Here is a 15,433-nt window from a genome sequence, read left to right as displayed (position 1 = left end):
ACGTTTGGTCAAATCAAATCGAAGAAAAACAACAGCAGAACTCAGGAGTATGTTTAATTGTGAACGCAAAAGCATTTCCACGCGCACAATGCGAAGGGAACTCAAGGGGTTGGGATTGAACAGCTGTGTAGCCGTAAGAAAACCTCTAATCAGTAAGGCTACCCAGAAAAAAAGGCTTCAGTTTGCTAGGGAGCATAAAGATTGGACTCTGGAGGAATGGAAGAGGGTCATGTGGTCTGATGAGTCCAGATTTACCCTGTTCCAGAGTGATGGGCGCATCAGGGTAAGAAGAGAGGCAGGTGAAGTGATGCACCCATCATGCCTAGTGCCTACTGTACAAGCCTGTGGGGGCAGTGCTATGATCTGGGGTTGCTGCAGTTGGTCAGGTCAAGGTTCAGCAACATTGTGTGCCCAAAGAATGAGGTCAGCTGACTACCTGTATATACTGAATGACCAGGTTATTCCATCAATGGATTTTGTCTTCCCAAATGGAATGGGCATATTCCAAGATGACAATGCCAGGATTCATGGGGCTCACATTGTGAAAGAGTGGTTCAGGGAGCATGAGACATCTTTTTCACACATGGATTGGCCACCACAGAGTCCAGACCTTAACCCCATTGAGAATCTTTGGGATGTGCTGGAGAAGGCTTTCCGCAGTGGTCAGACTCTCCCATCATCAATACAAGATCTTGGTGAAAGATTAATGCAACACTGGATGGAAATAAATCTTGTGACACTGCAGAAGCTTATTGAAACAATGCCACAGCGAATGCGGGCTGTAATCAAAGCTAAAGGCGGTCCAACAAAATATTAGAGAGTGTGACCATTTTTTGGTGGCGACTTTTTTTTTGGCCAGGCAGTGTATTATAATAATTGATTCATCTGATTAGTCTTTTCAGTCCTACTTTATTCATGGTAATGTTTTGTACAACCTGCCAAGATGAAAATATTCACAAGCTGAAGTTTTTCTACATTATTTATATCTTAGTTATTATTTCTATATTGTGTTAAAAGCCAAGGTGGCACCTCGAGTCATTTTCATTTGCATGTTGCAATTCTAACTAGACATTGTGCAAATGAACAAACATACATCGTCATATAGCATACAACTCCCACTCATCACTGTTATTGATTGGTGACATTAAAGTTCAACCCTGAAGAATAACCTGGATCAAGACGATTATTTATGTAAACTCATAAAGATGATAATGTAACAACAGTTTAAAAATGTGTGGTGATTATTGAAAAGACGTTTAAACACGTGCTACTTGAAAGTTTTCTTTCTAAAAATCAGTAACGCTTTAAGTGCTTCTCGTTGTGTTTGAACATTGCATTTGGCTGTCAAGAATATTTATTATGCATACTGTGATCTAAGAGTACATCTGTGAAGGCTCAATGATTTGCATACAGCATGTAGAACATTTCATATTCAGTGTCGGGGCCAAAACATGTCCAACCCAAACTCGCAGTCCAACCGGCTTTATCACGCTCAAACAGAAGAAAAAGCAGATTTACAACAGCTATGGTAGACGACATAAACTTTTGTGAAACATAAAAGTTACTGCTGAATACGGTAGTGTAAAAACAGGAGCTCCAACTTTGATCGTTGTTAGTTTAGTTGCCTATTTCCAACACAGTTCTGCTTCACTTACCATAAATACGGCTTACGGTCATCCACTAGTTTAAATGAACTGTTCAGTAGTTAAATCAGTACAGATTCATCCATTCATTCAACTCCAGATAGTTGCAGTTAAAACTGCAACACAATTTCTTTCACTGCAGCAAACTAGTGTCAACATCAAGGAGCTGCCGTTGGTATCCACCCTGGGAGTGTGTGGTTCTCATAACGCGATGCTTTGTGTGAGATACGTACATGAAGCAGAGCATTTATACAGCAGCACAAAGTTTGATGGAAAAAGGCAACTGTGAGAGAACAATAAACAGTAAAGCAATAAAACAATCTGGGGGAAAAAAAGGGTTAATTCCGAAACCAAGAAAAAAAACAAACTTAAAATGTATTTACATGTATGACCTCACCGGGGTTTAGGTTTGCGTTGCCTTGCGTCATATCGAGATTCAAGTCACTGTGTGAAACTTCTTCTATGATACGAAACAGAGACGCACATGGTTTACGTAAACTGAAATTGTTTTTGAGGAATACAGAGCGCTGCAGGTGTTGGCATAGCTGCCTGGCAACACTCGACGTCATCATAACGGCGTATTTATTTGTAGAATTCTGAGGAGATGCATTAAATATAATTTAAAATAAGGCTCTAACATTGAAACACTGAATCATTTCTGGATGAACTGTATGTCTTATCAAATGTGCTGAAACCCCCCCGCCTCCTCAGATTTAATCAAAATAAAAATATTGCTACACTTGCAGGTAGATTTGTGCAGAAATTGATCAAATAGCATATTAGATTCAAACACACTATCAGCATCGTGTCTCTCCAAGAAGCACCTTATTGCAGAATGTTGGCCTGAGGCACAACATGCAGGACAAGGAATACTTCATCAAACCTGACAAGCAAATCCTCACGACGACTTCATATATTTGTGCCGTTTTAAAAATAGTCTCCTAGGGCAAATGTTCTCTCCATTGACCAAGTGTTAAAAAAAAAAAGTCCTGCCTTCAGTTCACGCCTGAAAGTGACTTCCATGTTATATTGGATCAGATACTTTGATTGGTCAGCATCTTTCGCTGTCTGATGGCAACGCTGTGAAAACCAAACAGCAGGGCTCATCAGGTTACACACTACAGTCTGGCACAAATTCAGTCACCCTGATCAGAATATGACTGATACCACAACAAGTGTCACTCACTATTAGTGGTCAGATGAAGCCAATTATTAGCCAAATTGTGCTTTTCTTATTATAAAGCAAAATGAAAACAATAACTGCCATTCTGACCCAGATAAAAAGTTGACATTGACAGGTCCTTGATGTCTTATTGATGTTATGGACAAGATACTTAAGCTTAAAGTTACTGTAAATTCTTTGGCCATCTTACTAAGCTGCATGTTTAAGATCCTCTTGAAAGCTGCAGTATGTAACTTTACTTATATAGATATTAGTTGTTGTTTTTTTACATATTTGTTCAAATTATCACCATGTCTTGACAGTATATGGCAGATAATCTCTGAAAGAAATCAAGATCCTTTTCTTCTCCAAGTGATTTAGCCATGCTAGTTAGCTTGATGGTGAATGAACACTGTTCCTGTAATGGTAAGTTGTTTCTCTGCCATTAGCACGTTGAGCGGTGCATACACGAGTATGAATGACAGCATCTAGAGCCTAAAAGTTGCATAGTGCAGTTTTAAGAGGCTCAATAATCCTGACGTCAGTGGACAGAGAGGAGAGATGATTTCTCTGCAACCTTCTTTTAGTTTTCAACTGTTGCTAGTTGTACGTCTATAACAAAAGGTCATTTTTTCATTGTGTTGTGGATCATTGTCTTGTTTTAGCATCCAAATCCACCTTTTTCCAATGACCAGCCATGAAAAAATCTCATGGCCGAAACACAGATGCCCCGCCCCCCTAAAATGAAGCGTCACATTAGAAACGGGAAGAAGGAGCAGGCTGGCGCAGGCCGCACATGTTTGGTAGCTCTTGAAAATGTATCTAAAGCAGTAGAACCAAAGCGTGAATCTTTGGAAGATTTTGTCGCTAACCGTGTCGAGTCAAATAATCCTTCAGGAAAACAGAATAAGCCTTGTCGTTTTTAGAAAAGCACTGCAGCCGGGGGTGTTTAGGTGGAAGGGCCGGGGGTGGGGGATGGCTGTCAGAACACAAGAGCTAAACACAAAAAGACTGACAATCATCATTCTTCAATGGAGATGTCTACGGCTGATAAGAGAGATGAAAAATGAGCAGCGTGCATGTCTTCACACGGTTTTACCATCTGTTCCACGTCTTTATGGGAAATATTCTCCAGCTGAGTTCAAATCGAAAGCATTTTTATTTCACAAAATTGGCTCTTTTCTTGTTTGTTATTTTGTTTGTTTGTTTTCTACATGAAATACCACATTCATTGTTTTGCCCGTAAGCAATGTTCTTTTCTTCTTAAAGAAAAGGACCAGGTAAATACTTTTAAACTACCTTCCCAAACTACTGCTGAACATAAAAAGCATTGAATAATGTGGAAGTCCGTCTACTAGTTTTAATCAATTTATTTCACTCCATAATTACACGCTTTTCGCATGGCTAAAATATAGCTGGAATGAAAAAAAGTATGTGTCATAAAACTGAAGACACTAGAGGCAGAGTTTGCTAAAAAAAAACCCCAAAACAAACAAACCAAAAAAACAGATTATGTGGAGCCCTAACCAACTGAGATGTCAGAGACAAACATAAATATGAAACCAAAACCAGTCAGTCTGATTTAATCCAACTTAAAGACATATTTCCCTCCAAATTGATACATTGGACCGGTGTCAATGACACACACACACGTTTGTGTGACTATCTTTGCGGGAACTTTCCATTGACTTCCATTCATTTCTACATCCTAAACCTTACCCTTACCTTTACCCTGACCCTAACCAAAACTCAATTCACACCTTAGTCCTAAATCTGACCCCTGACCCAAAAACAGCATTTCCCCTAGTGGGGACCAGACTTCAGTCCCCACAAGGAGCAGTGGGTCCCCACAACGTAGTACATGTCAGAAAAATGGTCCCCACAAGGTATTAGAAACAAATGCACGCCCACACACACACCCCTGCATGCCCACACACACACACCCCAGCCATCAGCATACCTGCACACACCTTCTGCTCCAATAGTTACAGTGTTTCAGTGGCAAGACCTCCAAACACACACTCAGTCAGCTTGTGTAAGGACGAATCATGTAGGTAAATTATTTCACAAGTGACTCATCTCCAGGGATAATAGCAGCTACAGAATACCTGGTTAACGTTATTATCTGTTTTTAGGCTGCAGTCATTGTTCCTTCATGACTTTTGACGAGTTGCCTAAACACCTTTCAGAAATGATCCGGCTTGCATAATCTTACAGTAGCATGACACTCACAGACTGCAACAAGGTTTATGCAGGGACAGATAATTACAAGATACACAACTTTCCTAAATGGACCCAGACTGTAAAAGAGTAGATATAAACTTTTCAATTATAGATAAAAAAAAAACCTAGAGAGATAAAGATTCTCAATTTCAAGCACTTTTCCAGCTAGGTTTATGCTTTGATTGACATCTGAGAATGACATCACTACCACATTTAGTGCCTCTGGTTGTGAGTCAGAAAAGAACAAGTTATTTACCTCGGTTGCTAACTATCACTAGCGAATACAAGAAAATGTTTCCTCATGACAGCTGGTCAAACACCGAAGTACAAACACATGTTCAATTAATTTATTGAGATGTGAACTACTGAAGTGTTTGTAAATGGTTGGTTGGAATCCATATTGCATCGGATGTTAACATTGGGAACCCTCTGCAAGATCTGCCGTTCCTGTTAGAAATTCCAGACTCAGCGTTCCTTCCTCTCGTTTTTCCCGACTTGGAGCTCAGACTGTTCCGCTTCCGAGGGAAACGACGACGTAACATTCCGAGCCCACATGGTCGGGCTTACGCCTGGCGTAAAAAGGCTTGGAATCCTCAGTTTTTCTGATCCAAGTTCAAGTCCCTGATCCAGTCATTCATTCACCTCATCGACTCCTTTACGCTCTGCGCTGCTGTGAAAGGAAAGACACTATTTTTAATAGACTCATTTACTGGAACCCCTCCGGGTGAGAGGTACAGGCGTACATCATGGGATTGTTAGCAATTCATCAAAGAACCAACACAAAGGAAAACAGCCAATCATAGCTGCACCTGAGGGAATTTGCCCTAAACATGAATATTTCTGAACTGTTGGACTGAGTGACAGCAAAAACCCAGACATGCAGAGAAAAGCAGGAAAACTCCAAACCTTTCTCTGAGGTGTCAAGCCTGACCACTCCACCATCGTGTTGCTGATTGCAAAAAAACAAAACAACACATTTAAAGGTGTTTTCTGATTGTTTCCTTTAATAAAAGCCAATAAACAGTTTTTTTAAACTTCAGCATTATGTGTTTTCCAGGCACATAGTGCCATTTTATAGCACAATCAATTAATTATGCTACCTTCAGTCGTTATAAAAATGACCTATATATATGTATAATATGACTGAAGAAATTTGATTTTGTAATTTAACACCTTGAAATTGGGTCTCTGTCTCTTTAAGAAACTCCTGTTGTTTCTGAAACTCCTTTCACAACATTTTTTTTTTTTTTTTTAGCCAGCATTGAACTGAGAAGTAGCTCATTTGAGCTCAGTCATCGCACAGTTTCACCAGGTGTTTGCTAATTGCTTCTGGCTAGTCTGAAGGAGCTGAGTGGGGAATTCAGCGTTTTGCACAGCCGACTGGTTGCCACGGGAGATTAAAGGATTTCTCAAACATGCATGAAAGAATCGAAGCAAACACTCCAGGCATGTTTTTGATGAGGATGTAACATTCTAACATGATGTAGAGCTAAAAAAAAAAAGTCAATTTTACATAACACCGCCCCTTTAAAGACTGGTGGCTTTTCTTGGTGCACCACTGTTGTGTTTTTGTTTCTTCTTGTGTAAATCAAAAAAGCAAGTATAGTGAGTCCGAGCGGTCTACAGGGGGCGATATCTGCTCAGAGGTAGTAAAGCATTCACCTGCAGCTAAACGAGACATTTCTGACATATTTTCCCTGCAAATATCCTGATATAACAGACTCTAAGATCAGAGAAGCAGACAGATGGAAAGCATACTTGCTGTGCCTTGACAGCCGCTGAATATACTTATCTATAAAACTTTTTCAATTTACCCCGTCTGATTGGAGCTTTGTGAAAATGTTCACATAGCCGTTACTTCCAGTGTTTATCAGCTCCTGCCCTGACGCATTCCCCTCCTCCGTCTCTGGCAGTTGGTGAATAGGCCTGGGAAACTAACACAAGGGTTTTCCTGCTGATTTAATGGTTTCCAACCAAGCTGTATAAATTTCACCGGGACACAAAAGCTGAATAAGACACAACAGAGGAATGATTAAAAGAAAACAAGGGAACGTTTCTGTTCAACTGCTGGACTCTTTTTTCTTTTTTTTTTGTTAAACAATCCAGTTTTTTAAAACCCTTACATGTGTCTTGTTTCAATAAAGTTCATTATTTGTACACTTAATAGTCAACGGGAAAAGAAGAGGAAACGCCTCATCCTGATGCAGCCACTGCCGCCCGTCTGCATCGTCTCCCAGATTCTAACTATTGTAAGTCGTCTGGCTCTGTTGAGCTTCCCATTGTGTAAGTTTTGTTGCTGTGCAAGAATTTGAAAATGAAATTGTGATATTTATTTTACATGTAAATGCAGAAATTGCTGACTCACCATTAAAGCATTTTTTTTCCAAACAATGGTCCACTTTAGTGATAGGAGCTTTGGCTCGTTTGGCTCTTAATTTGCTTTTGTAGAGCACTGACTGCAGTTCATGTAGGAAAATCTGTCAGACCTAAAACTGGTGGACTATGATGAGCTTCACTGATGTACACTTCCTTTATAATTTCCTAATCATAATTTTCAGCCATTACATCCAGATTTTTTCCAATTTTTCTGGTAGAGTTATGATGTACGTCACACGTCAATAACGTAAAGGTCGGATGAAGTGCGACACAACTGCTCAGACTGCAGACTCTTTGAAATATATCGCATAACTGTCCGACTGAGTTCCACATATGGAAGTGGCTCAAATAAGAATGTTGAGAGGTGAAAAGATCCAAACTGAGGCGTTCAGGCTGCCCTGAAAGAGTCAGATGTGGGTCGAGTTCGCCTGCTGTGTGAACGCAGCCTAAGTTTCTCCACATTTCCTGCTGGGAGACATGAACTCGTTTAATCGAGTCCTGCAGCCTCTTCTACCTCTCCCTGTGTATCACACACTGCTATCCTCTCTCAACTTCCTCTAATCATTTTAACTTGCACAGTAAATCCCTTCGTGGTTTTGGATTCTCCTTGGTGCAGCACTTATCAGTCCAGCACCATTAGGGACACAGTGAGGTCACCACTCGATTGGTGTCTTACAGTCTATAATATCGGTCATCTGTAATGCTGCTGAGTCAGGATATTGAGCTCATTTACAGGGACTTGACAGAAGAATTTTACACCCCCACATGCTTCTTCTGACAACTACACACCTTAGTGTGCTTGATTTGAATTTGTTGTGTCAGACCAACACAAAGTAGCACCTGATTGTGAATTGAATTCACTGTACAACATCAAAAAACACAGTTTCAGTTCCTGTGAATGCCAGGAACATGTGGGTAAATTGACAATAAGGCTGAATTTGAATTGTGAGCTTCAGTTCATTGCTTCGTAGAACATTTTTTGGTGCAGTTACTGCCGCACCTCTTTGGGACGCAAGTCTCAGTTCTGCAAATTTTCGCAATTCCCCATTTGCAAGCTAGAGCAAACTCATCCTGCTAAATAAACAATTTCAGCGTTTCCGATACAAATATGCGTAAAGCTTTTGTCAATTTTGTAATTTAGGCGCTTCCATTATAAAGAAATGCAGTTAAAATCACATGCGGACAAGTTTGTTCACCCGGTAAATCATAAAAAAGCATGCTGCACCATCATCCTCCCACCACTTCCTGTCGTCTTATTTGTCTTTTCCAGCAGTAGTAACATCCGGTTGTTGATCACGTGACTCGTGATGCAGAAACAGTGTTTCCATTGCAGCTTGGTGAAGCACACTAATTTCGATAAAGCCGAAAAACCATCTCATCCCGAAGCAAAACCTTTTTGTCAAAAAGTTTGTTTTAAATTGCTGTGTTTCTGTTATGAAAGTAAGTTTTCGTGATTTCATTTTGAGCAATTTTAAGCTCAATGGAAAAGCAGCTTGTGTTTACTAATTTCAATATACGGGTCTTCTTACAGATTTCCATTTGAGTTTATAATTTGGACTTTGGCTGGACCAGTTTGACATATGAATATGGTTGGTGAACCTCCAGCCCAGTCTCCCGCCTGTTCCAACCTCTGACAGGTCTTCTTCTAGGATTTCCCTTCATCCATCCTTTTATCAACTCTGACAAGCTAGAAGTTCTTTACTGAGGAAAAGTATCCCCACAGCACGATGGCACCACTGTGTTAGTTTTCCTCCACACACACATTTTTCTCCCGTTTTGTATTTTTTTTTACTGACGTGCTGCGGAGCACGCCATGCATCCCAGCTCCGGTTCGTCTTCGCTGAAAACCAGAAGTGGGACTAACCTGGGCAGAGCGCGTTGCAGGTGATCTTCTGCACGGACATGCCCTCGCAGAAAGCGCCTCCGTTCAGCGGCGCCGGGTTGGTGCAGGTCCTGGAGCGTTTCTGGATGCCCCGCCCACACGGCACGTTGCACGCCGACCACTCCGTCCACAGCGACCAGCCGCCGTTCACTGGAGAAAGTTCCAGCAAAGTTAGAAAAGAAAAGGAAACAGTTGAGTGAGTGTGCAAAACAACACACGCTCTTTTTTCCCTTACAGAACTCTGGCATACTCTAAAGCTCTAATAAGGCTCGGAGCTATTAATGGTCCTGCGGGCTCCACGGGGCAACAATGCATAACAGCAGGAGCAGATTGCTGGATATACGGCTCCCTTTCCCTTAATTGGCAATGTCAGTGTTCTCTGCTCTCGTATTAAGATAAAGACGTGGAGCTGTGCAAAGCAAAGGGAGCCATTAAGCAGAAATGCCATTTCTAAAAGCGACAGACTCAAACAGCCTGACAGGTTGGAATCGACCACTTAGCGCCGTGACTGAAGCCCTTTACTCTATGATCCCGGTTTATTGCGTGTTTGGGAGCTGAATCTCGAGCAGCTGCTTTGAAAGGGGGCCGAACTCGAGATTTCCGCGAGGCTTCAGGCAAGTAAATAATTAACAAGCAACACTCCCTTTAAATGAGATTAAGACACAGTGGCTTATTTCCTTTCATACAGCAGGCATTGATTTTAAACGAGAGGCAGTAAATTGACTCGTTGAATAATGCATTCGCCGGAATAAAGGGGAAACGGCGCTCTTCAGCCGAGGCCTCAAGATGGGATTCTTAATCACTGTTGCGTAAGGTTACGGGAAGCCAAACAAATTGATCTAATGGGCCGTGTAAACATTGTTGCGGTGCGGACGGGTTGTTGCGGGCGTACCGTAGACGATCACAGGTGCCGTGGCGCTGCGACGCTTCGCTACGACGTTGCTGGCCAGACACGTGTAGTTGCCCGAGTCGGACAAGCGCGCCTCGTTGATGATGAGGCTGTAGTCGGCCCGGGTGTCCAGCTGGTCGTCGGTCAGTGAACTCACCAGCTCGTCGTTTTTCTGCCATTCCACCTGCAGGTAAAAAAGAAAAAAGAAAAAAAAAAAAAAAAAAGAAAACATGCGAATGAGGTCAAATCACAAAGCTTACGCACACAGTGTGACGTTCCCTTGTCCTCTTCTAAATAATAAATGATGGATCACAACTAATGGAGCCTCCTGTATTATTCAGATTACTGACTGATTTAACAATCAAACAGATAACAAGGCAAAGGCTTTTTGCATAATTTATTTTTCATTTTTTATTTATTTATTTTTTTACAAATTATAACTTCAGATCTGCTATAATTTGTCTCGGAAACAAGTAAAAGAAATGTGCTGTCACGTTTTTTTTCAGTAGGATTTTATTTATAAGCAGAAACAGAAGCGAAATCAGCAATTGAGGTAATTTTCTTTATGATTTATTTGCGTTTCTGCAGCTTTTCTCCACCAGGTAAATTGAGGACAAATTCTGATTTTCAACAACGACCTGTTCCGAAAACATGCAACAAAATATCACACGACAGAAAACAGGAGAGTGTCATAAAACAAACATAAATTACAATCACATTCATGCTGACTAAAAGAGGGGTGTAAAAAAGTGGCCTTTTTTGGACTTTTTTTGTGGCCCCCCATCCCGCTGCAGTACAAGAATGATACAAATTTGTTTATCACATTTTTAAAATTTGTCATAAGGGTGAAAAGTATTACCGACATCATTTTCTTAGAATCTGAACTATCCTTTTCACAAAGAACCCCTTTAAAATGATTTTCTTTTGTTCTTAATCATAATTTCTTTAAGAACACATTTTTGTTCCTGTTCCCTTATTGATGTCTTCAAAGTGTTAAAGCGAAAATAACGTAACAAGCATAAGGAAGTAGTTCTGAACTACCAGACAGTTCCAAGACTTACTTGGCAGAAACGTAGCACACTTCAAAAAAGAAGCAGTAAGTGTTTAAGAAAACTGACACAGCAGGAGGAAAAATAGAAGTGGGGAAGTCTGGAGAAACATCTTTTGACATAAGAAGACTGTGTAAAGGATTTCCTTTTAAAAGAGTGTTTAAAACTGGCTCAAAATGAGAAATATTCTTAACAATTTCAATTTAAGTCTTTAACTTCTATGGAGCATATTGCCAAAAACAAACAAACAAAAAGAGATGTACAACACCTGAGTGGTCATGTTAAATCTTGAAAAAGACAGAACAGGTAATGTTAGTCTGAAATGATTTTTCTACTGATATGGCAAAAAAAATATATTTTAAAGAAATAATTCAAACTGGTCCAGGGTTTGAATAATCCTGACCCTCTACGGATCTCGTTCCTCCCAGCTCTTTGACACTGACATCATGCTGGCTACCTCTGAATCATCACTTAACTCATTCTCAGATCACATCGACGTGAACACGTCGCTCATGTTCAAGTCGTTGCATGCAGAACTGCTGGTCAGCTGTGTTACAAGCCGTCCCACTGCTGATTAGTCCCAGTGGGCGCGGCTCCACCACTATCTCCACCTCCGTTAGGCAGTCAGGAGAAGCACTGGAACCAATTACCAGCACCTGAGAGGAAAACTAATTAGGAATTACAAACTTAGTGACGCTTTAGTGGTTTTAGCCTGGTAAGAGAGCTGCATCGCTGCACTTGCAAATTACATTTGTAACATAGCAGAATGGGAAATGCTGATGGATTTAAAGGAAGTGCAGAGGCACTATTTACAATGATCAACACTTTGGATGCAAATAGGAAGTGCTGGTGGGCATAAGGAGACGGCACAGATAGAAATGATGGACAGGAGAAATGACAGCCTGCAGGTATGCATTATATTGGCAAAGGTATTGGGTCACACAGTCCGTCTGATGGAATTTAAGAGTTCCAGTCACATCCCTGGCCATATGTGCATAAACTTGGCACAAATACCTGCAGACAGCATCTGTGAGAGAATGGCTCAAGCTAAGAAGTTCAGATAATTCCAATGTGGTGCTGTGATAGGAAGCCACTTGAGCAGTGAATTCAGGCTACATTTACACGAGACTATTGCCTGAAAGCTGCTGGTGTCTTCGGATGCTGATTGGGAAAAAGTTCCACGTTTAGACGGCACAGCTAAGACACCCTGTGTCAGCTGTAGTTGTCATGCCAGGCCACTATACGGCACTGTGACTTTAGAATGTCATCACATACGCTTTTGATCCTTAGCTTCCACCTCATAATCAACAGCTGCCTCCAACAAAGTGCTCAGATAACATGTAATCCTTGTCAGGAATTGTGTTAAACTGAACAGGTTAAATAGCAGCTTCGTGCAAATGGAGCCTTAGTCACAAAATTTCTTTACAACTACAAATTCCAAAGTTAAATGAAATAGCAGCAATGGAAAAGACACAGCTACGAGGGAAGGTGCAACCAGAGAGCGGGGTCATTGCACGCTGAGGGCCACTGTGGGAAAGACTTGCTAATTTTCTGAAGTCATTAGCAACAGAACTCCAAGCTTCAGACAAGAGGTTTCTGTACAGAAATCCAAGTTTCTTTCTTTTTAGAAAGAAAATTAACTGTCCAGCCAGATTCCTAAGTGTTTGTACTTTGTTGCCTGATCAAAGATCGTTTCATCTGCAGCGAGGGGGCATTTAGACCTTTAATTCAAAAAGGTGTTTTGGATGTCCAAGGCGCTTTGCTTTGGAGAGTGAGAGCGTTTCAGGGGATGGACCAAAAGCATATGGTGTTATTAGCTTATAAATGCACAGCACCTTTACTAACAACTTGTGAAAAATCATTAATATAAATGGAGAACAGAGTGGGGCCAAGGATGGGCCCTGTGGCACACCTTTGGAAATGCAAAGAAACACGGCATAGTTCAAGAGCTGTGCCTAGTGTGTGTGATGGAACAGTTCTTCATGGCTGTATCCAAGCCTTACACACCGCGGTGAAAGGTAAAAGCCACTAGGCTCTTAGAGATGAGTTCTACGAAGTGAGGTGAAACCCTGAGTTTTTCTGACTACATTGTGCCAAATGAAAGGTTTGGTGGAGGAATAGTCATAACTTTTAGGGAAAAGGTTCTTCCAGTGAGAGGAAGTCTTAATGCACCAACACATTGCAGAGAATTTCATTCTTGGGTGAGACCTGTTTTGGTACGATTCTTTTCTGCTCCATTATGACTGGGCATCAGTACCCAAATGAGGGTTCAGTAAGACCTGGATGAGCAAGTGGGAACAAGTTCTGAACAAACACGTCTACAAGAAGAAATGGAAAGATGTGTTATTATTTTTACATGATTTTTTTCCAGTAATTTGATTAGATGCCAAATGTCATTTCAGAGAGAAATAACTGCTTATGATAAAGCTTTGAGTCAATTTGCTCTGCTGAGCAACGGTTTCCAACTGGAATCTGGTCTCAGAGTTAAATCAGTAACTTCCTCAGTGTTGACCAAATTCAAATGTAATGTACTGTCATGTACAAAAGTTGCTTTGCTGGGATTTTATCAGATCTTGTCTTATTCATGTGCGTGGGCGTGAGAGGGTGTGTGTGCGCGCAAGACAGGGCATTGGTCAGTTAGGCCTATATGAATTTCTGATCATGAGTAAAAATAGAAAACAGTCAACTAAATAACAGTAGGGCAAAAACATCAATCATCACCCATCCTGAAATTCAAAAATCACTTTCACCAATAGAAAACCCCATATTGTTCTGTCATTTTTATCAGTTATTTCAGCTAATTATAGCTTGCATTGGCTGGCTGGAATCGTCTCCTTTTCAAAGGCGATGGGTAGACTGTAACTATGTTCCCCACACCGTCTCAGTGCAAATGTAGAAGCCGATCCTCAAAGCAGTCTCGATTCTTATCTACAATTAAAAGACGGCCTTGCACCCGGGTTTCATCAGAGGTGAAGCGCCGTGCGTCGATAAGAAGGCAGAGGACTGCGGGATAGAGTCTAATCTCTCATTATTAAAGTCATCCGTCTGGATGGGTGGCACGAGCCGTGGCGCCCGTCCACACCCTCTGTCTTTTCAGCTGCCCCCCTCTTTCATGCATGTATTTCTCTTTTATCCGCAGAAATCTCTGACTTGAAAGAGGCAATTATTGTATGTCATCAGCAGGCCCCTCTCAGTCTGGGGTCTGCCTGCTTTGAGCAGCCATGGAGTCGTCATGAGAAGATTCATGAGGCAAAAGAAGTGACACACACAGCAGGGAAGCAATTAATTGATTAACTTCTGATTGTTGATTAATGGCTTTTAGATTGAAAGGAGTTCTATTTGAACAGGATGATCAAATAGCGATGGTGGTAGGAGTTTGTCCCGCAATTATAAGTTGTGGTTCAATCCCTACTCAATCCGCCTCTGTCGTTGTGTCCTTGAGCAAGACACCTCACTCCCCAGATCAGGGGGCCCGGTGGCACCATGACCTCTGCCATGGTGAGGCTACCATGACAGAGGTGCATGGTAGCCTCACCTCTGTCAGACTGCCCCAGCTGTCCAGCTAAGCTGTGCAGTAGCTTACCATCATCGGTGTGTGAATGTGTGTCAGAATGTACTGTGAAGGACTTTGGGGTCATATAGACTTGATAAAGCGCTATACAGGTACCGGCAATTTACCATTTAAACAAATAACATCCTCTAAAACCTTCTGTGTTGCAGTTTGGCCACCAACCAGCAAAAGGCGCCGCTGATCATCCTTAAAGCGAAGGAAAGTGAATCTCTGAACAAAGTCCAGCGGGGGATGCAAAAACCTCCTTATGTGGTTTTGTATGAATGTCGCTGGTTACTTGGCTGGAGGAGAGCAAGTTCCATAGGAAATGAATGGAGAGGGTGCGACATCACTTCCTGTGTGTCACGCCTTAAACAGCATGAAGTTTCACTGTCGGCACTGATCATAGAGTGTCCAGCCAGCTGAGAGCTATATCACAGTCTGTCCACTTCTTTGACACTTAGTGTAAAGTAAAGTCTGCACTTCTGAACATCTCTTCTTTTTATACGTTCAGCTTAACATGAAAAATTTTGCATATCATGGAGACCACGCTCTTGATACAACAGAAAACTTGTTTTATTAGAAAACGGCTGCTTATCAATTAAGAAAGTCCATTGATAGACTAATCGTTACTTAATTGATACTTACTAATCGATACG

At 41.4% G+C, this 15,433-nt stretch overlaps 1 protein-coding gene across 2 annotated transcripts in view; it reads right to left on the bottom strand.

Annotated features, from left to right (window-relative positions):
- LOC102221065 (netrin receptor UNC5D) overlaps positions 1–15,433 on the bottom strand; it is a 226,292-nt gene that overhangs the window by 72,770 nt on the left and 138,089 nt on the right. For both annotated transcript variants that reach the window (XM_023343786.1, XM_023343787.1), the window contains exons 5-6: positions 10,179–10,359; positions 9,269–9,436 (exon numbers count right to left, since the gene is read on the bottom strand). In XM_023343786.1, coding sequence (XP_023199554.1) covers positions 9,269–9,436; positions 10,179–10,359 — 349 coding nt within the window. The remainder of the gene's footprint in view (positions 1–9,268; positions 9,437–10,178; positions 10,360–15,433) is intronic.

This window comes from Xiphophorus maculatus, chromosome 12, assembly GCF_002775205.1.
Source record: "Xiphophorus maculatus strain JP 163 A chromosome 12, X_maculatus-5.0-male, whole genome shotgun sequence".
NCBI classification, from domain to species: Eukaryota; Metazoa; Chordata; class Actinopteri; order Cyprinodontiformes; family Poeciliidae; genus Xiphophorus; species Xiphophorus maculatus.
Note: the sequence above shows the minus strand (reverse complement) of the source record. Positions and strands in the feature narration are given on the sequence as shown.